The sequence below is a fragment of the Ammospiza nelsoni genome, chromosome Z, assembly GCF_027579445.1.
Source record: "Ammospiza nelsoni isolate bAmmNel1 chromosome Z, bAmmNel1.pri, whole genome shotgun sequence".
Taxonomy (NCBI): domain Eukaryota; kingdom Metazoa; phylum Chordata; class Aves; order Passeriformes; family Passerellidae; genus Ammospiza; species Ammospiza nelsoni.
In genome coordinates, this window is record NC_080669.1 from 83,878,631 (window position 1) to 83,902,634 (window position 24,004).

Consider the following 24,004-nt stretch of genomic DNA (forward strand, 5'->3'; position numbering starts at 1 on the left):
GTGAACATTTTCTGTAAAATGAACAAATACAGCAGTTTAGTCTTTCATACTGAAAATGCTGTGGAGCAATTAAGTAAAAGACTTCTAGGTTGAAATGTCTCGCATCTTTCCTTGCTGTTTATGCAACAGATTTGCAAAGCACCACCTTCAGTACTTTTCTAAAGTTAAAATTTAATGGGATGGAGGATTGACAGTGAGCTTTAGAGACCCCAGTGTGATATTGGAAGACATTATCACTCTATGTATTGTGGAAAGACCCACTGAGATGGAAAAAGCAATTTATCTATAATCTGTTTTCAAATAAAATTGTTTCTTAGATATTTCATCATGTTTAGATTCATAAGAAGTCAGAAAGTTACTGAATAATCAGCTTTATTGGAGAGACATAGATGTTAGGAAAAGAAACTGGTGCTCTTGAGGCCAGACGCACTAACTTTAAGCAGCATTTATTCTGAGAATTTTAAAAAGCTTAATTCATTACACAGAATGTTAACATAATGCAAAATGGATTGTATTTCTGTGTATATGGCTATTACTGGTTGGCCTGGCCCGAAAGTGCTTAAAATTTTTGAAGAAGGCAGTGAAAAATACAGCAATAAATAGCAAAAAGCAGGATTAAAAAAAATAAAAGAGAAAACAGGTCAGGATCTGCTTCAGCTATTTGATGTATTGGAAGACTTGGAGTTTTTTGGCTTTCAGGAGTGTTTTCTGAGGTCAGTGTTAGGTTGGAGCTTTTTATTTGGTTTTGTGGAGGGACAGTTGATTTTGTGACTTTGTTTTTCTTTTAATTTAGTTTCTTGGTGAATTTTGGTAATATGGATGAAAGTGGGTATTATGCAGCTGTCTAGGTTAGCTGCCTAGCATTTCTTTTTTGGGGACTGTAGTTGACAGTGAGACCTCTCCACCTGTTCTAAATTTTTTTGCCTTTAGAATAGCTTTTTTTACAGTACATCTGTACACTTATCCTAAAACTAGCAATTATAGAGGACTGTGCTGTTGCAAAACTTTCTTGTGTTACAAATCACAACAAAATCTACAATGTGCCAGATTTCCCCATGAACAAAATCATGTTATTTACTTCTGTGGAAATAAAGGAAATACTTGTCTGGAGAGCATTAACAGGATATGATGAAAATATTGAAACTTTTTACTAACAGCTAGCTCTTTACATGAGAACATGCTGTACCTGTCACAGGTGCAAACATATGTGGCTCTGTGTCCTCTTGGCTCTTTTCTTCTTATAAATGAGCATGGCGTTCCTAAAAATGACTTCTCTCCGTTACCTCCAGCAACCTGCCATTATGGATGAATTATTCCTGATTTACACACATGACTTCTTTTTTTTTTCCATCATTGTGGTTTTATAGATGTGCACAATACAGGAAAGAAGATTCAGACTCCGAGCATGCATCTTTCTTTTAACAGATGTTTCTGAAGCATATTAAAAGTGCATGGAGCAGAATGAATTGGCTGCTCTTGCAGAAATAAAGTAATTGAATGTGTAATAGTACATGTTAGAGCTGTAACTAACTGCAGTTTGAAGGATTTGTTGTTACAAAGTAGCTTTCCAACAAGTTCTTGACCCTTTTCTGACAGCAGTGGGAAATGGTACATAAATTAGTGCCTGTTTTCTCAGTTTTGTCGTGCTTCCAATTACCATCTGTAGTCTGTGTGTTGGCCATCGCCAATCTGGCGCATCGAGCATAATGAAAGAAGGTTCTGTAGTCACCTGCTTGTGACCGATAGTCAAAGTGGAGATTACTTGTCACAGTTTTGTTGATATATTTGTTTTCAAGTGTTTAGGAAGAGCTAGCCTGTTAAACAGCAACTGATAGGATTTGGGGTTCTTTGACTTGACATTCAATTACAATGAAGTGAGGTGGCAGTGTCTGCTTCCATGTTCTGTGTTAACTTCATTTAAATACAGTGTTCAAGAAATGAGGGATAGGGTCTGCTAGTAATGACAGCATCACTTTTGATTCTCCATTTAAGCAGAAATTCTGAGTGACTTACCAAGTACAAATAACACCAGCATTTATCACTAATGTATTTTTGTGCAGGTTTCAAGTGAAACATGTCTTTGAGTAAATGATTGCACTGCTGCATCCAGTTCATTAAAAAAGATAAATAAATTTGATTATCAGAGATCTTTCATGAATTTAAAGAAAGAAGTACTGTCTACACCAGTGGTTGTCTTTCCTTTTGTTTTTGTGGGGGAAATGTTGGTTCACATTGGTGTTACTTTAAATGGTTAAAAAATAAGATAAATAGAACCTCCTTATTTATTTGTGCTCTGAAACTGGTTTTCAGGCAAGTACAGAGGAATGTTGCTGGTTTGGAAAATTCTGCAAATTTTGTGGACTGTCTTAAATGAACTCTAATATTTGTATAAAGTCACCCACACTGACCTTAGTGTAGTGAAATATCTGCAAAGCTCTGTAACACAGCAGTTGAAAGCCAGTTAGTGCTATTTAGCATTGATGTTGCTTTTGTTTCATGGCGGCAAAGTAGCAGGTCATCTCAGGTTCTGCCTGTGCTGGGAAGTGTTGCAGCCAAGAGGAGCAGATTCACTGAGGGAAGAGGCTGCTGAAGGCCCAGTGTCTGCCCTGTGTTCTTGTACTCTGGTCTGTCTTTCATCACATCCCACGTGGTTGTTGGCAGTTAGAGGATGTCAGGGATTTCTGAGATTTCCATGACGTGAACTAAAGGCGTCTATACGGGCATGATCAGGAAAGACACTTCAAAAGTATGCGCTTGGCCAAATTCAAGTGCTAATTTGGGCACTGGTTTGGTTTAGTAAGTTTGTATGGTCAGGGTTGTGGTGCTGCATGTGTTGCTCTCAAGGTTATAATGGAGAATTACAGAAGGGTAGTTAAACAGCTGACATCCTTCATGGGACAGCTAATGTCATTCTGCTTTCTTGAATATTTCACTAAGCAGTCTGTTTCAAAATGTTTGCTCCTGACACTGTTACTTGTCCCATGAATGCTTGGAAAAACTTGATTTCATGGCAAGTTTTGGTTGGGCTTAAGGCTTTGTTCTGTCATGCAGTGAAACACTGGGAATGGTTTTCCTGGTAGTTGAACTGAATAGCTAGAACTTCTTAGCTTCACTCTACAGCATGATCTGACTACATTCAAAGAGTTTTAAATAAACAGTCATTATCATGATTCTTTTGAAAGGTTCCAAAAGGGGTTGCCAGCAATGAGTGTACAAATCATTCTTTTAACATTAGTCTTGGGGGAAAAAACTCCATAACTTCATTTATAAACATTTTGACATGACACACTGGAAGGCTTTTTTTTGTTGTTGTTGTTGTTTTGTAAGTAAGCAAAATTTAGACAATAGTGCTTTTGTCATTCTCATCCTAGGGAGTTTTGAATTTTTAATATCTCTCAGAGACTTCTAATTGTGGGGTAAGTGCTCCACTTCACCAGGCTGAAACCTTTCCTTTTTCAGTTAATGTATGTGATTTTATATATTTTTCACTGAGGAAAAAAATACAGCAATGGGAGCAATGGGTGCTCCTACTGCTTATCCCTAGAGAATCCTCATGGGACCTGGATACTCTGAAGAGTTTGAATGCTTGTTAGTAGCAAGTTAGTAGCTTGTTGCTTCTGAATCCCCTCCAGTGTCAAGTTTTTCATACAGGGTTTTTGTGTGAAGGTTCTAAACAGAGTGGAGACTTGTCACTGAGAGATTGGAATCTTGTGTTTCTATAAAGGCAAAGTCAGATTGCAGCCTTAGAGTTTAGAATTGGAAGATAAGAAATATCTTACAGGTATATAGAAGTCAGTCTGTCATCAGATGTGTTTATAAGAAGGATTCCACCAACCTGCAACAATTTCATTGTTTTTTATATCATTTGACTCTATGACATGATCTGAGCATTCTGCCTGGTGAGATGGCAGAGGCTTAGTTCAGTGTGAATGCTGATCTGTCACTGTGACTCCAGCCCAGTTCAGTCTACTGTTAGTGATGCAGCATATTTTGTTATTATGGAAATACTTTGATGTTGTTATTTCTGTGCAGTGAAGTCAGAGCTAAGTTCATTATTTAGGCAATATGCTTTTAGAGCAGAGATACTGTAAGCAAATGTCATCTTTGCCTCTTCAGTGTTTGTGTGCATGCTTTTGTTTTTCAAAGACTAATGAGAAAAGCAACCTGCTCACATTCTTGGACCATCATCAGCCACAGGCAGACTGTGCATTTATTTCCCTTAACTAGGAAGGATATGTGTATTCTTACTGCTTTTACTTTGACTTTTGTCAAAATTGTTACTTCAGAAATGCATAGGACACTAGTAAATGCAATTAAAAAATGTCTTTTTAAAGAAGCATTTTAATAATAAGAGATATTTTACTGTAGCCAGCAACACAAAATGTATGTAGTAGGGAAAAAAAAGTTTCTCCTGTGTGGTTAATGGCAATTTTAAACTCATGTATCTTGTTAGTGACAAATGATTCTCCCCCTTGAAACAACCTCTCCTTTGAAAGTTACCTCTTAAAAGTATTAAAAAATAGCTACCCCAAAGGGCATACGTGACTGGAAAAGTAGGGAAAAAAAGAGGATGGGGGCAGAAAGAAACCTGAGCAAGTTACCTCAAAACTTAGTTACTGTGGGAAATGTTGGTATGTCAAAAAAATTTTATTCTGATCTCAAATTTACAGCAAAATAAATGAAAACAGACTCAATATAAAAATGGCAAAGCACATGTCATGCTGAGTTTGTTTTGTTCTGAGTTTGACTGTTTTATTCTGTATTTTAAATGAAATGTCGTTTCATAGCTTTTATTAATATTAGTTACCTTCAGGAACCCCTTGTATTATGAAGTACAAAAGCAGTACATTGCTGTGTATCTCAAAGACAGAGTTGCTACTTTTGTAATGCGGTGGCAGGCTTTTAATTTTTTTTGTGTCTGGTTCAAACAGGAATCTTGTAGCTTTTCCCTTCCTTATTTAAACAGCATATATTAGACTCTAAGCATGTAGAACCTCTGAGAGATAAGGTTACATACATCTTTCTGTTGAACTTTTAAAGTGTTGAACTTTTAGGAGGTGGTTTCAGCAACGTGGTGTTTTTTTCTGGAAAACTGTGTGGGTTTGGTGGAAATAGAGAGTATGGTTTTGTTTCTCTTCATGCTTCCAGAGGACACATGACAATAGTGGCAAATTTCTCCACTCACATGTGTGGCATCACAGTAGTGAGCTGTCAAGCTGTGTCTCCTCTGGTTAACTTATATCTGTCTTGCCAAATCGCTTGTCATCTGGGAAAAAGACAAGAAAAATAATCTGTTTATTGTTCTATTTTTCCCCTTAAAACTGTCAGCAGTTGAATCATTCTTCTACTGTAGTAGAGTTCATAATGCATTAATGTGATACATTTTCTCCCTAAAACTTGAAATGTTTAATATGCCTTCAACTTTTTGTCATTCAGGATGGTGATGAGTCATCTCCAATTTTAACAAGTCCTGAAATTGTTAAGATTCCTGATCCCCAGATGTCTATGGTAAGCATGCTACATGTGGTGCCATCTGTATTACAGAGTTACTGTTGAACTTTTCATAAATGTAGATGAAAGCTTACCATCTTAAATATTTTAAAATTCCAGTGGCAAGATATATTTAACCAGTTGAGACGTATCAGTGGGTTTGAATTTTGTATTTTTTTTTCTATTTCAGCTGCTGCTAGATTAAAATACAAGGATTGATTTAATGCTTACGTTCACCTCCTTCTTTCCATGCATAATGTGCTTGCTTCTGAGGTGTAAGAAAGCAGAGAAGAGGGATTGTTGGCAAAAGAGGTTAGAGGGTGGGAAGATAAGAGGGAGCTGAAGAAGAGGAATGTAGAATTTAGTGACTGGTGCAATAACTCTTGGTCGCTTCCTCTGTTAAAACATTTTCTCCCTACACTCTCTTGTATGTTGTCTTTCATGTAGACAGTGCCTAAGTACAGTTCTAGAAAAGATTTCCATTATTGTGGATGCCAATTCAGTGGGACTGGTATTGGCAGCTTTGGGAACCTTAATGTAAGTGGGCTTGTACTGGCAACCCTGTTTGAGCACCGTGTAATCTAACACTGCAATAGCAAGTCTGACAATGCTGGAAACTGCCTTGGCTGCTGAAAACTCGTTGGCACTGTGGCTCCTATTGTGGCTCCTACTGTTGCTAACATGGTATTAACAGTGGGACAAGTTTTTGAGATGTTTTTTCTTGCATACAAAGCTTTATGCTGCAAACATCATCCTAAAGAAAATGTTTATGAAGTGTTTAGCACGCTTGAGTGCTGTCAATCATGGATGTGTTGACTGAAACGCTTACATTTTGCAGCAATTCACCGAAAGGCAAGGTAGGGTTTGTTAATGCTAAGTCAGAAACTGAAACAGACTCTCAAAACTCCCAACAATCCTCCAGGTATTATTAAAGGAGTTTTTTTTTAAATAAACAAACAAAAAATGCCAGAAGATGCTGTACTTTCAGATTTGAATTTTCATTTTCATGCATTTTTCAAGAGACTGGTGAGTCTTCTCTAGATGGTTTTGCTTCAATAGTAATATTCTCTGAAATTTAGTATTTTTAAACATTGACTTACCCTCTGCGTTTAGGAGAACTTAGTAGAAAGCAAACATCACAAACTTGCTCGAAGTTTAAGAAGTGGACCTTCTGATCATGACCTGAAGCCTAATGCAACTACACGAGACCAGCTTAATGTAAGTCAGTCATATGATGGCTAAGTTCAGTTTTATTAGGTAGGTTGGTAATAATGTACGGTTTAAGGAAAGTACAGTTAATTTTAGTTTATAGAAAATCATGAGTTAAATGTTTCGGGGTGCTTAGATAGAAGAGTCCAACTCAGAAAGGAACAAAAGGTGCTTGTTCTTTTTTTTTTAACCATTTAGGGGGGTTAAGAATGTGTATTTTGTGCATGTCATGTAGGTGTGAGTGGTACACGTAAAGAAACTGTGTTTGCCTGCACTGTCAATTCAATCAATCATGTAACTGAGAAGCATCACCATGATGCCATAGCTTTGTGTTGTTGAAAGCTTTTTTTTTTTACCCTAGCTATTTTTGTGTTGTCAGTGTTGTGCTTTCTCACAGTATACTTTCTTAACTTGTTGATTTTGCCTGTTTTAAACTTGCTTTCTGACTGTATCAAATAGATCATAGTGAGTTATCCACCAACAAAGCAGCTAACGTATGAGGAACAAGATTTGGTGTGGAAGTTCAGATATTACCTTACTCATCAGGAGAAGGTAAGTTGAGTTGTTAAATGGTTTGGCTGGAAGAGACTTCGTCCCTTATCAGTAAGCTTTTCCAAGTCCGTGCTTACGTAAATATAATCTGAATCTATTTCTACCTTTGTGTGAGACATTAGTTTCTGAAATAATTTCCTTTGGCTAGCTTTCTGCTGATGAATTGTCCACTCCCCTGTTTAGGCCTTGACAAAATTCCTGAAGTGTGTCAACTGGGATCTACCTCAAGAGGCAAAGCAAGCCCTGGAGCTGCTGGGCAAGTGGAAGCCCATGGATGTGGAAGATTCTCTGGAGCTTCTGTCATCTCACTTCACCAACCCAACGGTGCGGCGCTACGCTGTCGCCAGGCTTCAGCAGGCTGATGATGAGGTATTCACTGCTCTGTTGGTACATGGAAAAATCAGCTGGTCCCAGGATTTTTGATCTCATTGAGTCCTTGGAATGTTTGCTATTTTTCACGACATTTTCCTGAATATTGGTAAAGGAAAACAAAAGATTATTCACTGTGTTGCTATTTATTGTAAGGTTTTTGGGGAGCAGTCTTTACATAATTAAGTGTCACACATTAGTAGTTGTCTTAGCATGAACTGCCAATAGTAGCTGGTTTTGTTAAACAAGGTAAAACAGCTCTCACCAAAAACCAGTGATAAATTTGGAGTCTTAACCTGCAGAAGTGCTCTGAACTTAAATAGTAAATGGAAGGATTTTCAGCAGATCCATCTGGTGAATTCAGTATATCATCATACTCTTTTGCTAAAGAAAATGAGTCGATTATCTGTGGAAATGAGGTCTTTCTAATTGTGTACTGATTAGAATGTGATGAACTGTGATTATAAATAGAGCCCACTTAATAGAATCTAATATGTTAAATATCCATGATTTATGTATTTTATTTTGACAGTTAAAAAAAAAGCAAACCCAGATTTGAATGTATTACCATAACTCTTGATTCTTTGGAAATCAATGGAATTTAAAATACGGAGCATTAATAAATTGTATTTTTTCAAGCCTACTTCAATAGCCTAGGTCATACTGCTGTGACATTAAAAATGTACCTTTTACAAAGTATTGGAAGGTAAGTAAACAGAAGAAGTTGAACAGTAAAGGCAATGAGCTGATTTTAGACAGTAAGTGGTTAAAAATCTGTTCTTTAATCTAAAACAGATTAGATATGTGGGTTTTTTTCTCTTAGATCCCCAGCTACACAAAGGATGAAAAAAACAGTCCATAAGAGAGAATTTCCATTCTTGATACCATAGTACAATTTATGTTTGAATTTTCAGTTTTCTTCTTTTGAGACACAAATTGAAAGCTTTATTCTGCGAATGCTGGAAACAATTAGGGCAGCTTAACTAAAGAGAATTTTAACATAGCAATTGCACCTGAATATTCACTAAATTAGTACTTACTGTCTTTGAGTAGCAAAGAATAGTAGAATGATAATGCACTATCTTTTGGGAGTCAAACTGCATCCAGCACCAATGTTGCTATGGTACATTGCTTGTTTAGGGAGGCTTCCATTTCTATGTTATTAGAGGTCACTAAATCCTGACTAAGTTTATCTGTAAATTACAATTTTGTAAACAGAAGGAGTTCTAGTTTTCTTTGACTGACACCCTTCTTTCACTTGGATTTTTTTTCCCCCTAAGGATTTGCTGATGTACCTGCTGCAGTTAGTCCAAGCATTGAAATATGAAAACTTTGATGGCATAAAGAATGGCCTGGAGCCTAGCAAGAAGGACAGTCAAGGTTCCATGTCAGAAGCTATGACAACATCTGGATCTAATGCTTCAGAAATTGACAGGTAAGAAGCTTAGACTTCCAGCAGAAAGGCAGAAACATGTAATATTCTAAGACATCAAGTCGTTTCTTCTTTTTAGGGGAGCTTTGCATATTCATCATGTTATTTTATAATCTGAACATTAAAAAAAAAAACCCAAGAATAAAATCAAACCTAACAAATCTGGAGCATTAATGAAACGTGCTTCCTGATTATACATAGTTTACAGAGCAAACAGTGTTAAAGTTGTGGCCTTTGCTCTTACTACACAAAAGGAAGAAAACTTCTGTAGAGCAGGAAAATCACTGCTCTTGTTTCCTTCTGTATTTGCAAAAGTTAAGATGTCTTCATTGAAGTTATGTGAGGTTCCACTCCCTGCTTTCCTCACAGAATGTGGATCTAAAAGTCCAGTCAATTTGAAGTGAAAAGAAATTTCATTCTGCTTCTGCAAAAGAAGGTGTAGACTTGTGGAAACAAGTCTTGCAGGAATCCAAAAGAAAGACTGAAGTAGCTAATAAAGTACTAAGCAAAGTGCAAATGAACTTGGTAACCAAAGTCTTCTGTGAATATTTGTTACAGACTTCTGGAATTTTCAGTCATAAGCTTCTAATGACTTGTAACACAAGGGTGTATTTTTTGATCGTTCTGCAAAGCCGTAAAAGTGGGTGTTGTGGGAAGGGTGGTGTATTTTGAGGCTCAAATGATACTTAGATCTTAGGAGAGCTATTTAATTACTTCTTTTCAGGTAAATTTACCATCTGAAAACTTTGCCTTGCAAATAAGCAATTTGTGTAGTTTCATTCCAAAGACTAGTGCTTGCAGGTGTTCTGTATCAGCAGTTTCATCCTAGAACATTTGAGAAAGCTCCTGGAAATGCAGACTTGTTGAATTCATATCTATGTCTGCTTATTTTGAATGGAAGATTTAATAAAATGCAAAGTTTGTTTGAGTGAATGTCCTTCACAGGCATAAACTGTCTAGCTCTCCAGGCACAGATTTTTGCTGTTTTCAGGAACTGCAGCTGTCAAAGTTGCTGTTCATGCAGTTTGTTCTGAAACAAGATTGGGATGCTACCTTCAAAGAAAGGTAGCAAAGAAACTCTTCCAATTTTCTGAATTTATTATGCTGTGGAAGTGAAATTCATTGTGATTTCCATGCATGCTCCCTGGCCCCTAAGCAAGAACCTTGAATCATACCAGTTACGTGCTTTCCTTTGTGTAGTTCCCAGATTATGAGTCCTATTCCACCTGTTTCCTCTCCACCTCTTACTTCTAAGACAAAAGAGCTTGCAGAAAATGAAAACCTTGATGTAAGTCACATGATTTACTTTCTATTTATTGTACCTTTCTAGTGACCTGGTACTATTTCTTGCTTTTGTGTTAGAATATTTGAATCCTGTGGGTAAATCTCACTGAATATTTAAAGTGCCCAAAAAATATAGATTTACAGTAAATGCTAAGAAAATAGCAATGGCTTAACTGAATTTTTTTACAGAGTGTCTCTTTATGTCCATGATCACAGTATGCAAAGCTGGGGGCCTGGAAATTGAAATTAAAGTATTCTTCTGTAAAAGAGAAAATTATTATGTGATAGCAAAGGCTATCACATACTGATTGGACACTGAAAACTGCATGTGTTCAGGGTGTTCTAAAACAGTCTTGTAATACAAAACAGTTATCCAGATATTTCAATCCCTGCAGTCTCTTCTTTCGTATTCTTTGACATGTCATCTTTTTTGAACCTAAGTGAGACACTGTCTTGGTTTACTTCTTCCAAGGACTATATTCAGTTTATGCCAAAAGTAGACAAATAATAGGAATGGGACTGAAAGAAGGGAAAGATAGAAGGTAAAGACATTTTGAAGGAATCTGATTTTCGTCTGATATGCGGATTAATTTGTCTTTGAACTAATGATCCATTCCCTGTTGCGAATTGTCCTATTTGAGTCTTAATACTGCATAGAAAGTAAACCTCAAATTGAGCATATCAGTAAAGGTACACAGATTTCTTGCTATCTGGACTATTAAATCTGAAGGAAGCATGTAAATGTTGTGTATCCTATGCAAATTTGTTTTCTTGAAATCTAGAATATCTTCAAGATTGTTAGATGCTCTGGATACAAAACCAAGTCGGAAATCTCTTTGTGAGTTGAATGTTATGGCATTGATAGCAAGATGCAAATGCATAGAAGGAAAGAGTAACATATTCTAAGTAAAAATTACATTAAAGGTTTCTTTTTGGAGAACATGATGTGCTTTTTATATATTGGTAACTACATTACTGGAGTAGCAGACCACCTACTTTTTAGTAGTGTTGCTGGATTGGATTCAGATTTTAGAAGGAAATATATCTCTCACAACTCTTACATTTACTTGGTGTTTTTCCTTAACTTTGTCTCTCTCTTAGATGCTTAGATTTCTTTGTAACCTAAATTTTTTTTTGCTCTTCTTAAATCCCTTCCAGCAAGACCTTTGCACTTTCTTGATATCACGGGCATGCAAAAATTCCACGTTGGCAAACTACTTGTACTGGTATGTTAGAAACTGTATATTTATAATGTATCAAGATGTAATTGAAATCAAAGCTATAATGCCCAGAAGGATGCTCATGAAAAGATGACCTGTCTTGAGAGCTTCAGAATCTCAGTTTTTCTCCGGGTAAAGTAGTAGATTTAAAACAACAGGCATTTAAACATAGTAATTTATAAATGGAGGCTAATGAAATGTAGAAATACGCATTACTGTTAGACTAAGGAAGGTAATGTCTAGAGCATTACGTACAATGTCACAAAAAGCAGCCAGTGTTAAAAGCTGTCATTCAAGTTATTTATGGTTTTGGGGAGAGATTAAGTTCACCTTTGCTCTGCTTTGCTGTTTGTGTGGTTGTAATTTTTGTGCGTATAATCTTTGACAGTGTTGGCTAGAATACTGAACTTATGCACTTAAATGTTAATCAAAGGTGTATGTTAAGAAGATCCATAAAGGAGGTTTTTTTTAATTGTAACCTAATTTTAGTTTTATTCCATTTATGGTTATGAGCACAAACAAAATGTCATTGCAGATATGTGCAATCTTAAGGGGGAAATTTGGTTGTAAATATTAGTTCATCTATACTCTAGAGAGGTAGGATTGCTTAGTTCAGGATCTTGTCTCAGCTCAGTGCATTAGGAGTAAAATTAGATGTCTAAAGTAGTAATCTGCAAGCCTTCTGAACAAGTATGTGCATGTAGGAATTTTCTCATTTGAAGCAAGCTGAGATGATAGAGCTGTACTGTGTGAAAGTGTGAGTCTGTGTGTGTATTAGTGTACAAACATCTGCATATGTACAACACTCACAGCTATTTACTTGCATGTACTTATGTATTTTAAAAGGAAGACCATAGGTGCCTTTTATGTGTCTAAACCCAAGTCATATGATTCTCATTTGTAACCTTTGTAGCTACATCAAATAACCAAAAATACTAATCATATGATCATATTTTAGTGTGCTAAGAGCATTAACCACAGATAAGTTGTGAATTGGGAACTAAATGTGATATATGATGTAAAATATAATCAACAGTTTTTATAAAATTTTTGCAAGAAACCTGTAAACTATGCTGAGAGAGTCCATTTATAACTTTCTAAGTTTTATTGTGTAATTATTCTTATTAGGTTGAATTTTAAGATACTTAACTGAATTACTTATGTACATTTGCAAGCAATAGTTACTTCTGTTGCAGTGGCCAAAGATAATGTTCAGCTTCATTAAAAATTACTAATAAATATAAATTATTAAAATAATTGTAGTCTGAATTGGTGGGAGTAGAAACCAAGCGCTTGACCTAGTCAAATATTCTTAATTAAGATGTTGTTATCTTAACTTTCTTCTATCACCTTGATAGAAACTGTTCTCTTACATTTCAGCAACATCTCAGAAAGTTTAAATGTCTGTAACTCTGTGGAGTTTTTTGACTTATGACTTAAAAAAAATAAATTCAACAAAACAAATAAGAAAAGTCCACCAAACCAAAAACCCTAGTCAATTTATTCTTTGTTTTCTTTCCAGACATGTCAATTTCTCAGTGACAAAATACAAATGTTGCAGCCACTGTATGAGGTGACGTAGCCATAAATCCTCATGGCTGCTGATCAATTGTATATTTCAACTATCCAGACACAGCATGCAACTAAAATAATCAATGGAAAAAGTACAATAACCCTTGAAAATAGAACCTTCTGCACAGTCACTTGTCATTGTAAAGCTATCCTGTCCTTTAACAGTGGCTCAGAAGTCAGTGCTACTGCTTTTTCTGTCTCCTCTTTGGACATACGAGACACCTACCCAAGTATGAACCATTACTCTTACTCCTTGCTTCGAATAACTTTGAGAAACTGTCCAGGGCTTTTTAACAAATGAAGATGAAAATGGCACGTTTCAATTCATTACTTCTCCTTTTCCTTCAAGTTTACATGCAGACTTTGGACTTACTTTTATAAACACATTTGTGCAAGAACAGTCTATAACATGCATTAGCAAGGCCCTAGGAAGAATCTTTAGTTACAGATTTCATTGGGGTTGTACACCTGGAATAATTTATATATGCCTTATTCTAGTGGATGTAATACACTGTGTATTTATAAATAAGACTACTCAAATTTGGTCAGCTGCAAATGACAGACCTCTAGTCTTGTCTCACAATTATTCTGTCATGAAGAGATTCTGTACAAGTACATAAGGAAGGTGTAATTCTTGCTGACGTGTAATGTCCAAGAGACTGTCTTGAAGTAGTCACTTTTGAATCCAAATGCAGTGTTTGAAAATTTACTGAGATGCTAATTTCTTTATTTTTTAATACTATTTATTATGCTTTTACTTCGTTATATTTTTATTGAATGTTTTTGCTGGGTAGTACTGGGAGATACATTGACCAACAGAAAGCAGGTATGTACATAGCTTTCAGTTAATAGCTACTCTTTGCTTGTCAGTGCTGCAAGTAGAAATTTAGATAAAAGCACTCCAAATGACTGCTTAACATGAAAATAAATTTTCAGTGTAAGTGTTCCAGATTGTACTATTAAGTTTTGTATCCAGTTAATAATTTAGAAATGGAAACTCTGGCATGTACACTCTGCACAGCTGCTTTAGGACGGATACTTTTCCTTGTACCATTTCTAATGGTATAACAGGGAGCAGGTAGAGTGAGATTCTACTTGTATTGTAGGTGCTCTTGAATAACAAGTTTGCAGCCACTAAATTATGTAACAGGTGAAATTATGGTTCACAGTGGAAAACATGCTCAGTTGTACTTCTTGGCTGGAGAGTTCATGTGATTTGGACTTCAGGTGTGTCCTCTTTGAGTCATGACACTTCACTGTAAGTGAAAAACCACAGACACTTTGATAGACTCTCCTGATCCAAATGGAATTGGGGACTATGCAATTTTAAGAGTTCAACTGTTGGTTGAGCTAAAGATGATCTTAATTTTTAGTTCCAGGTTGGTAATACAGGGTTACTGCATTTCACTCAAATTGTGTAGCTCCAAGAGGAAGCTGTAACTCCGGTTGTTTTTATGCTGCAGGTATGTAATAGTGGAGTGTGAAGACCAAGATACGCAGCAGAGGGACCCAAAGACTCACGAAATGTACTTAAATGTGATGAGAAGATTCAGTCAGGCTTTGCTGAAGGTAATGGCTCTGTATCAGGAAGTCTGTAATGATTTGGGATAGTTCTTCCTTAAAAAGGTTCAGGTGTCTAAGAGGATGTGTAGGGTTTTTTTGTGTATGTGTGTCACATGCATTGAAATTTTATAAAAGCTTCCACTCCTGCTCGAATTTTGAATTTGTAAGCTGAAGAAACTGCCAAAAATGAAAAGAGCAAATACTGGGTCTAAAACACTTTAAAAGCCTTCTGTAATCAATGTTATTTATTTACTGTTTATTTAGTTATTTATTGTAAACTCTTGTCCTTGAGGCACAAGTGGAGAGACTCATGTGGAACTCAGAAATAGCCCTTGCTATTCTGTGTGTCGGCAGCAGAGGGTGCTGGAGCAGCAGGGAAAAAAACCTAAAACACCCGAAAAAAATTCTGTGAATTGGAAGTCTTACTGTATAGCAAGTCTGCAGTCTTTACATATTTCCATGTATCTCACCTTTATATTATTTCCAATTTTAGGGGGGTTACTTGAATCTGATTCTTGTGCTTCATAAGAATATTTTGCAGTTACCCATACTAACTTACTTTGGCTGTGTGAATTGGTTCGTCACGCATGGCTGTTCACCATGAAATTGTTGAAGCAAATTGAAGTGCACTGTTAGGTCAGATAATTGATTGCCAGCTACAGTGACTGTGATTGTGTTGTACAGAAAATACCTTTTGAATTGACGGGAAATTGATCATTATTCACTTAACCTCTTAAAAGCCCAAAGGTCTAAGAATAAAGGAATGATTTCTAGATAAAATAATTACAGAATGAGGAATTAATTCTGTTACTTTTCATTCTTTTAGGGTGATAAGTCTGTCAGAGTTATGCGCTCGCTTCTGGCAGCCCAGCAGACGTTTGTAGATCGGCTGGTTCATGTAATGAAGGCAGTGCAGCGTGAAAGTGGGAATCGTAAGAAAAAGGTAACTAAAGGATTGGAAAGCCTGTCTGTGGCCTAAATTTGACAATGGGTAGGAATGTTAGCCTTTCATTAAAGTTCCTTAGCATTGACATCTGTAACAGATGTTCATCCTTCTGCAATAATTTTGGTTAACCGTGAACAAACTTTAGAAAGGTTCTGATAGTTCAAAGCTCCAAAGTGTGTTTGAAGTTTGTAGACAGAAAACAGAAGAGGCCCTTATAAGCACTCATGGGGTGCTTTGGCCAAAGAAATATGTGAGAATTGTTAAACAGTTGATGATATAACTGAACATTTTGTGGGGATGTGGGAGAGTATCAGATTATTGTCATGTGAGTGATATGGCAGGACGGGTAGTGAAAATCAGTTACTGGCAAGGTTTCATTTGTTCCAAAAGCAACAAAACTCTTCTTCTGTAATGTATGTGTTTATCAGAATTCTGCTTTCTGTTGGGTCTTAAAGGCTTTCTGTTATATGTTTCAGGAAGCTTTGTCCTTCTTAGCTAAAGTGTTTTAAGTGCACCTGGCAAGTGGGTCTGAGAAAGAAAGTGGAAATGCAGAGAGATTTCTGTTTGTGTATAATGTTTTCCTTTAACACACATCAGTATTTTTAAACATGAATTTTTCAGTGTGATGGTTTCTTTAAATGTATCGGGTATATTTATGCAGAAAAATAAAGCACTTATTAACAAAAAGTGAGGCAATTTGTTCTGTGTATCGATAACAAAGGCTAAAAGAAGAGGAAAATTTTTCAATTTCTAAGATTCTCTTTCCTGCTTGTACATTGGTAGTGTTCAGTTGTATATTCTTTTAAGAGATCGCTGTAAAACTAAGAAATACATGGCTTTTACTTCTAGATTTCAATCTAGCTAGCAGCAATTAAGCACTAGAACTACTCCTAACAGTTGTGGTCCTCCTTAGTGTCTGTTTGTGTCTTTCATATTCAGCAAGGGAAAAGACTAGAGATTTTAATGTATTCGACCTTTACTATGTAGGACACCAAGTGTAAAATACTCAAAAGTTGAGCAGTTTTGTGTTTCTGATAACTACAGATGGAGGAATGTCGAGCAAGCCTGGAAGTGAGATCAGTGAAAGCTATTGGCCATTTGGTTCCTTGGTAGTAGGAAATTCCTTGGTGGAATTGAGGGATATAAAGTTTCTGAGTTGGATTTTAATCAATTTCTGAAATACAACTAACATTTAATTTTTGGTATGAAAAACAAATCATCCTGTGCTTTGTGCAGGCAGTTTAGAAGTAAGTTGTTTTAAGACTGTCACATCTGGAACTTAGAAAATTGCTTGATGGGGCTAACACCAAATGGACTATCTCCTTTGTTATTCAAATTACTGCAGATAGAAAGTTTTATTCTCCTGGATTATATGAGTAAAACCTTGATTCTTTGTACAGATAAAGAATTGAATAAATTGAATATTCGTTAGTAATGCATCCTTCATTTGTGGACTTCATATATACCTAGTGTGTGGTTTATGTTTTGTGTTTTTTTTCTTAAACAAATTTTCATTCTTTTAGAATGAGAGGCTTCAGGCATTGTTAGCTGATAATGAAAAGATGAATTTAGCAGACATGGAACTTATTCCACTTCCTCTGGAGCCTCAGGTGAAGATTAAAGGAATAATCCCTGAAAAAGCCACACTCTTCAAGGTAAGTGAGAGCTTCTGAGTAGCTGAAATACAAACAAGTCTTGTGAATCCTGAACTTAGAAACATCAGTTGAAAAATGTAAAGGGACAAACACAGTCAAGGCAAAATGCAATTATAGCGTGCTCTTTAAGTGGTTAAACAACTCCTTATTTTCTTTTGTTTTTCAATTTAAATTTTTTAATTTGAAGTAGCTTTTATTACAGTGATACAGATGATGAAGTTCAGAATTTTCCCAAATTTTGTGTGAGTACCACTTAAAGATCAAAATCATGTAAATGAAAGCAGGTGTGCTGTGTCTAATTTACATCTGTGGGTCTGTCCCATTGCATAATAAAGCTTAAGTTCATAGAGAATGGAAAGCACTGTGGTGGTCCATTTCATGTAGTTGCAGTAAATCCTATATCCCTGTGTTTGGTAATTCCTTAAACCAAACTGTAGCTGCTGCGTGTGACCATAAAACACCCAATGTAATGTAGAAAGGGCTGGGGTTATTTTGTTTATTTTACTTCTTGAAATGTAAGTTAATTCTTGCAGTGTAAGTTGTTGCCTGTGCTCAGTGGGGTTGGACTATTTTATTAATTTTTGTTCAACTCCTATACGTGACTGCATCTTAATTTTAGGATGACCAAAATTTTCTGTACAAGTCCGGCCTATGTCCCGGAAGCCTTTGTTTGCCAGGTAAAGAATTCATGTAGGCTGCTATGACAGCCAGTGCTAAATCTCTCATCTCGGATAGGTTCTAGATTTATTATGCATAGTAGTTTCATCAGAGTCCTTGTTGACTCTGTTGTCATTTGAGTTTGCTTAAAATCAGATACTTTGTGCATAGTTTTCTACCCGTTCTAGCTTGCTTCTCTCTATATCAGGTTAATTCCTTTGGAGCAGAGGCTTCTGCAGTTGCATGCTCTTGCACCTTTGGTTGGAGGCAACATTGAAAAGATTTTGTTAGGAAAGCAAACTTTTGCAAATCATCATTTTGTGTGAGTATGACTTAAGAGTTAGGGAAAGAATGTGGAAAAACAGATTGCTGGAACAGCACCCAAATGTTTCCTATCAGCAATAATAGCTGAAATTCTTCAGGACAAACGCAAGGCAATCTTTTACATATTGGTCCTCTGTAGCTGTGCAAAAAAAGTAGGACCAAAAATGTGAGATGTAACTTGTTTCAAAATGAGAGATTTTTTTTCTTCTCCTAATTCTGACAGTTGACATTTTTCCATTTAATATGTCATCCTGGGCTATGGGAGAAAAAAAACGAATGGAATTAAAAAGGAAGGAGTTACTGATTTTTGGTGCCCTTGGACATCACATAACTTTTGTAGGACTACATAAAGAATAATTTTGCCTTTACTTGTGGAACTTAATAATTTCGTGGTATTAATTTAAAAATGTAATCTTACTGCTCAAGATTAAACTCTGTACCTCAATTATTTTTGTTTGCTGTGGAGGGAAGTGACTTGGTCATTTGCAATAGATTGTAACATTCATGTACATAATTGATCCTCTTTGACCCATTTTACGTGGAAAAATTGCAAACAATTAAATGGGTTTTCTCAAACAATAATGTAAAAAGGCACTTTTGCTTTTGCTAAATAGATTAAGGAAGCAATTAATTGTTTAAGATGACTTGCCCCTAGGAGTTCTTTCTTGCTTATCCTATAATTGTGCTGCTTTTTGATCTGATCACTTAAAATTTGTTTTGATGTGACCTTTTGCATAGTGCTTCCTTGTTGATTGGAATTACATGCACACGGAAAAAAACTGAATACTTCTGTCCTTTCCTCTTCTGCTTCTGTGGGGTGCAGGGAGGGAGAATGTATCCTTGATTAAAAAGGAAGGAAAGCATTAAGGTATTTTTCTTATTAAAATACAGTTGCACTTTTGGTAATTGGAAGTGGTACACTCTAAACTATTGAGACAATGCAAATACAATGCAAAGATTTTATTTCTGAGTTAATATGAACACTGCTGTGAACCAGCTTATTAGTATATTTCCTTTTGCAGAGTGCCTTAATGCCTGCTCAGTTATTCTTCAAGACAGAAGATGGAGGCAAATATCCTGTGATTTTTAAGCATGGCGATGATTTACGTCAAGATCAACTTATTCTTCAGATTATTTCACTCATGGATAAGGTGAAAGTTATTAATCTATATCCTGTTCTTTCTGTTTTCTTGATTTTCCTTGTCAAAAGCAAGACTGTTTAACACTGTTAATGCAGCTTATATTGCTGATAATTTGAGAGTTCTCAGATCTCTAGGTGGCCTTTTTTTCTTTCATATATAGATGTGCAATTACCCTATGTAGATTGAGAAAAAAAATACATAATTGCCAAACTCATTACATACATAAGGCTCTCACTCATTATCAGTTTCAGTGGAGATCAATGTCCAGTAAACATCCTTTTAGTAATAAAATCTGACTTTCTGTTGCATTCATCTTTGCTTTTGTATATTGTTTTTTTCCAGCTGTTAAGAAAAGAGAATCTGGATTTGAAGTTGACACCGTATAAAGTGCTGGCAACTAGTACAAAACATGGTATGAATACATTTATTTCCTAAAAATACAGTATGGAGAAGAATCTCCTCCCTGGGTTCTTAGTGTGTAAGAAAGTCTTGTTAGAGTTTAAGCCATGGAAGTAAACAGTCTGAGTCACCACAGTGTTCCAAAGGTGACTCAAATATCTCCATAAAAGGAGCCTGGTCTGGATTTAGGAGTAAATGACAATCAGCAATTACCAATCTGCTGGCTTTCAGTGTGATCATGAATAAATAATCTAACGCTTCTATTCTAGAGATCTTTTCATTAAATGGAGGAGAAAAACAAAAAATCAAACTTGGCTGCTTTTAGATAGATTCTGGATAAATATTTAGAAAGCCATCAACATACTTTCTCTCATCTTGAAAACTTGTGAAAACACACCTTTTGCAAGATAATTTGGTGTTAATGAAAAGTTGTTTTAAAAGTATTGAAGGCAGGAGATTGGAAAATGGGATCAAAAAAGTGGGTTTTTTGCTATTAGAAGCAGTTGAATAACTGTGTATTAGTTCTGTCCATTCATAAACATGTGTTAGAGAGTAGTTTGAAAGTTCTGTGCATTGGAGATTTTCTCTTTTGTCTGTTTTCTGTCATAGGCTTCATGCAGTTTATTCCATCAGTACCAGTTGCAGAAGTTCTTGCTACTGAGGAAACTATACAGGTATGTGATGGGGGAGTTGTAGATTGTCTTCTGATCTAACAGTGTAAGCTGAAGGTGTAGATGTTATGCAAAATTTTTAGTTTTTCAGCTAATTTTTTGGTCTGTTAGAAGACAAATTACAGCTGGAAACATTTGGGGTTTGTTTGAAAAGGTATACATAAATGACCACTTGAGTATCCTGTGCTCTAAAAGTAACGCTATTTAAATAAATTAGAGTTTAGTTATGATATTGAAATCTCAGCTTTGCTGTAATGACAAACGGCAGATACCTGACACTTTTTGCTGCATGTTTGTCTTTCATTTATTTGACCTTGTCAAAATACGCTTTGATTAGTGCTCTTCTTTTTTCAATGAAACAACTAAATAATTCATTCATACAAATTCTGAAGCCTATTCCTCCTCAACAGTGGATGTATAGGTACTGTAACTTAGTTTTTTAGCAGATTTTCTTAATTCTCATGGATTTGAATGGAGACATACAATTGAATAGTGGCACACAAAACTCATACTGGTTTCAATCCCAGCACACAAGCTAGATAGCAGAGCTCAGCTGTTTGAGATAATATAGCTGGATAAAAACAAAGCAAATTGCTATATGAGGTGAGCAACTAATAGATTTTTTAATGAAAATAGAGCGTATTTATTTGGATTTGATTTTTCATGGTGCTTTTTTCCTATTGTGTAGACAATACGGAAGCTTGCCTTTTTTTTGTAATTCAGTAACTGTGAGTCAAAGCAAACTATCTCTCAGCTCCTATAAACTACCTATGTTAAAAATATGAAGATCTAAATTATTTATCATTTTTCATTATCATTTGCTTATCAAATAAGTTTACCAAATACTTATCACATATAAAAAATATTTTTCACTAATCAGTAACCAGCATCGAGTTAACATAAGTTGGAGTTTTTTTAGCTTTCCATTCCATTCCATAGATTCCATTTCATCTGCACAGTCAGTAATTTTACAGACTATAAAGTGCTTTCTTGACAATCATTTGTAATCTTGGAGGTGTACTATTCATGAATCATTCCATTACATGTTTTTATAAAATAATCTGTTTAGAAATGCCTATGAAAGTGTTAATTTTCAATTCCTTGCAACATCATGTGACTGGAAATAGGTGCCCTATTGTTTCAGTTGCTATGCAGACATAAGGAGCAATTATTCCTGTGAAGAATTTTTAATCTAAATAGTGCACGAAAAGAGTGAGATTTCCTGTGCTGAAACATGATAAAATAGCTGGGCATCATAGGCCAATGAAATGAAAAGCAGTTGAACACTTTCAGGAGTTGTGGAAGTTTAGTTTACTGTTTTTGGAAATACTAATTTTGGATTTCACAGCAGTTCTAGTAAAGAGGAGCACTCTGTATAACTACTGTATTAACTATTGAAAAGATTTAAAGCCAGAAAACCAGTGCTGCCTGGTGAAATGCAGATCTCCAGGAGAGAAAAGGTGTTTTGGTGTTTCAGTGTTACTTACCTTCTATCAACAACCTTAAAATTGCAGTTCATGTTTTAGAAGTTCATTTACGTAAGTGTCTTAGTTTTTCATTATGGTTTTAGTAACTTACTTGCTGTCCAGGGAACTACTACACTCTTCTTACAGTGTTTCCTTAGATTGTGCCTACTGGAAGAAACTTTGCTTCGGCTTGGATATAACTGAGTTTTCTCTTACTCAGGAAGGTTAAGAGAATTGTTTGGCCCTATCCACATTTCACAGGAAATTCAGATTTTCCATTTCATGACTTAGGCTTATTTTCTTTTTAAACTTAATAGCAGCAGTTGGTTTTATTGAGGAATAGGGAGACATATAAGGATGCTAAACTATGTAAGAGCATACTCCCCAGTTCTAAAGCAGGACTATTAATCCTGTTTTACTTTTGTTGATATGACCTAAACAGTTTGCCTTGGAAGTATTGTTACTCATTGTTACTGATTAGTAACTTTTGAGTGCATTGTTAATCTTCTGTAACATTTAATAAAGGAAATTGCTTTTCAGTTTCTGTGCTAAGAATATGATGATTGAGACAGGATATAAATAAAGTGATATTAAACTAGATCTTAGGAGGTGTTTTGGGGGTGGTTGTTAGTTTAACAAGTTGTAATAATGGCCATGTGTGGTCTTGATTAATTTTTTTTTTTCTCTGAAGACCCAGTTTTGTATTATGTGGAATAACTAAATATCTTCATGGCATTCTCTCCAGAACTTCTTCAGAAAACATGCCCCTAGTGAGACTGGCCCTTATGGAATCAGCGCAGAGGTGATGGACACGTATGTTAAGAGCTGTGGTGAGTTACAGTCTAACAGCTGGCAACTTCTTAGGTGAAGTCTGAAGGGCACGGTGGATGAGGTATTAAGTTGTTTCAGTTTAGGTGGCTGCAAACAGGGCACTGTGCATGTACTCGCTGTCAGAAATGCAGTAGAAAGAGTAATTTTAAGCCTGACACGTCACACACAAGACTGCTGTTGGTGGGTCTTAAAGGAGAGTATGAGATAAATACTCTTTGCTTTCCAGCAGCAATCTTATCTCTGCGCTCTCTGTATTGCGAGTTGGGGTCTTCATAATGCAGGGACACGTAAAGCATTTATGTAATGATAAATCATCTGTGTCAAAATTCTAATTGGTTTTGAAAACATTAGGCATTTTGGGGGGTGTGGTTACATTTGTATGAAAAGAAAAAATGGTAGCGTACTTTTTGTTCAGTAAACTGATGACTGTGTTAAAATACCACATTTGCTATCCATAAAATTTAAAAAACCTCCATTTTAACAAAAGTTAAAAAAAAGGAGCATTCAGGTGTGACTCCACAGTACCTTCTTCTTTTCCCTTCCCTTTCTGATAGTGCAGTCTTTAGAACTGCTTCAAACTGTTCTGGTTAGTGGGTAAAAGCAACTATTAAAACTGTTTGCTTTTTACCATTGGTGATCTGACATGGATATCCAGGCTCATATCCATGCTTTATATTTGTTTACAGTGGCCTTAAAATAGCTTCAGTTCAAAACATGTATATTCACTTAGTTCAAAATACTTCACCTCCTTTTGAAGAATGTTTTTCCCAGTACTGAACTAATTAAGTCTTTAAGGGTTAGACATGTAATTGTATCATAAGAAATTAAAATCCTGACAGTACTGAATAAGTTCTAGAGTTTTAGTACTTCAAACGTTCTTCATAGAGCTGGCATTGATTATTCTTCACAAGCACCACTCCTGCCCCAAGTCTCTGTGGTATATTTATTGTTAGTGAACTAGAGCTAAAATAATGTAATACGCTGTTGTTAATTGTGTGGAACTTGTTTCTCTCCAGGAAAGGTACTCATACTGATGTTTACAATTTACTTTTTACAGCTGGTTATTGTGTGATTACTTACATCCTTGGAGTTGGAGATAGACATCTGGATAATCTGTTGCTAACAAAAACAGGTAATTCTTTTTAGCTGTATAATTTTATAGCAACAGTTGTTTAATTTCTAATGTGTTGGTACTTTTCTCTGCATTTTCCTTGTGAATATA

The 24,004-nt window shown here is 35.7% G+C and overlaps 1 protein-coding gene across 2 annotated transcripts in view; it reads left to right on the forward strand.

Moving 5' to 3' along the window:
- Positions 1-24,004, forward strand: part of PIK3C3 (phosphatidylinositol 3-kinase catalytic subunit type 3) — a 66,545-nt gene that overhangs the window by 11,774 nt on the left and 30,767 nt on the right. The window contains exons 7-22 of one of the 2 annotated variants that reach the window (XM_059491918.1): positions 5,437-5,508; positions 5,938-6,027; positions 6,604-6,708; positions 7,159-7,251; positions 7,435-7,620; positions 8,901-9,055; positions 10,253-10,340; positions 11,495-11,562; positions 14,592-14,697; positions 15,518-15,634; positions 17,161-17,292; positions 19,296-19,424; positions 19,758-19,827; positions 20,424-20,488; positions 22,697-22,781; positions 23,840-23,914. In XM_059491918.1, coding sequence (XP_059347901.1) covers positions 5,437-5,508; positions 5,938-6,027; positions 6,604-6,708; positions 7,159-7,251; positions 7,435-7,620; positions 8,901-9,055; positions 10,253-10,340; positions 11,495-11,562; positions 14,592-14,697; positions 15,518-15,634; positions 17,161-17,292; positions 19,296-19,424; positions 19,758-19,827; positions 20,424-20,488; positions 22,697-22,781; positions 23,840-23,914 — 1,636 coding nt within the window. The remainder of the gene's footprint in view (positions 1-5,436; positions 5,509-5,937; positions 6,028-6,603; positions 6,709-7,158; positions 7,252-7,434; positions 7,621-8,900; positions 9,056-10,252; positions 10,341-11,494; positions 11,563-14,591; positions 14,698-15,517; positions 15,635-17,160; positions 17,293-19,295; positions 19,425-19,757; positions 19,828-20,423; positions 20,489-22,696; positions 22,782-23,839; positions 23,915-24,004) is intronic. The other variant, XM_059491919.1, reaches the window with a different exon arrangement.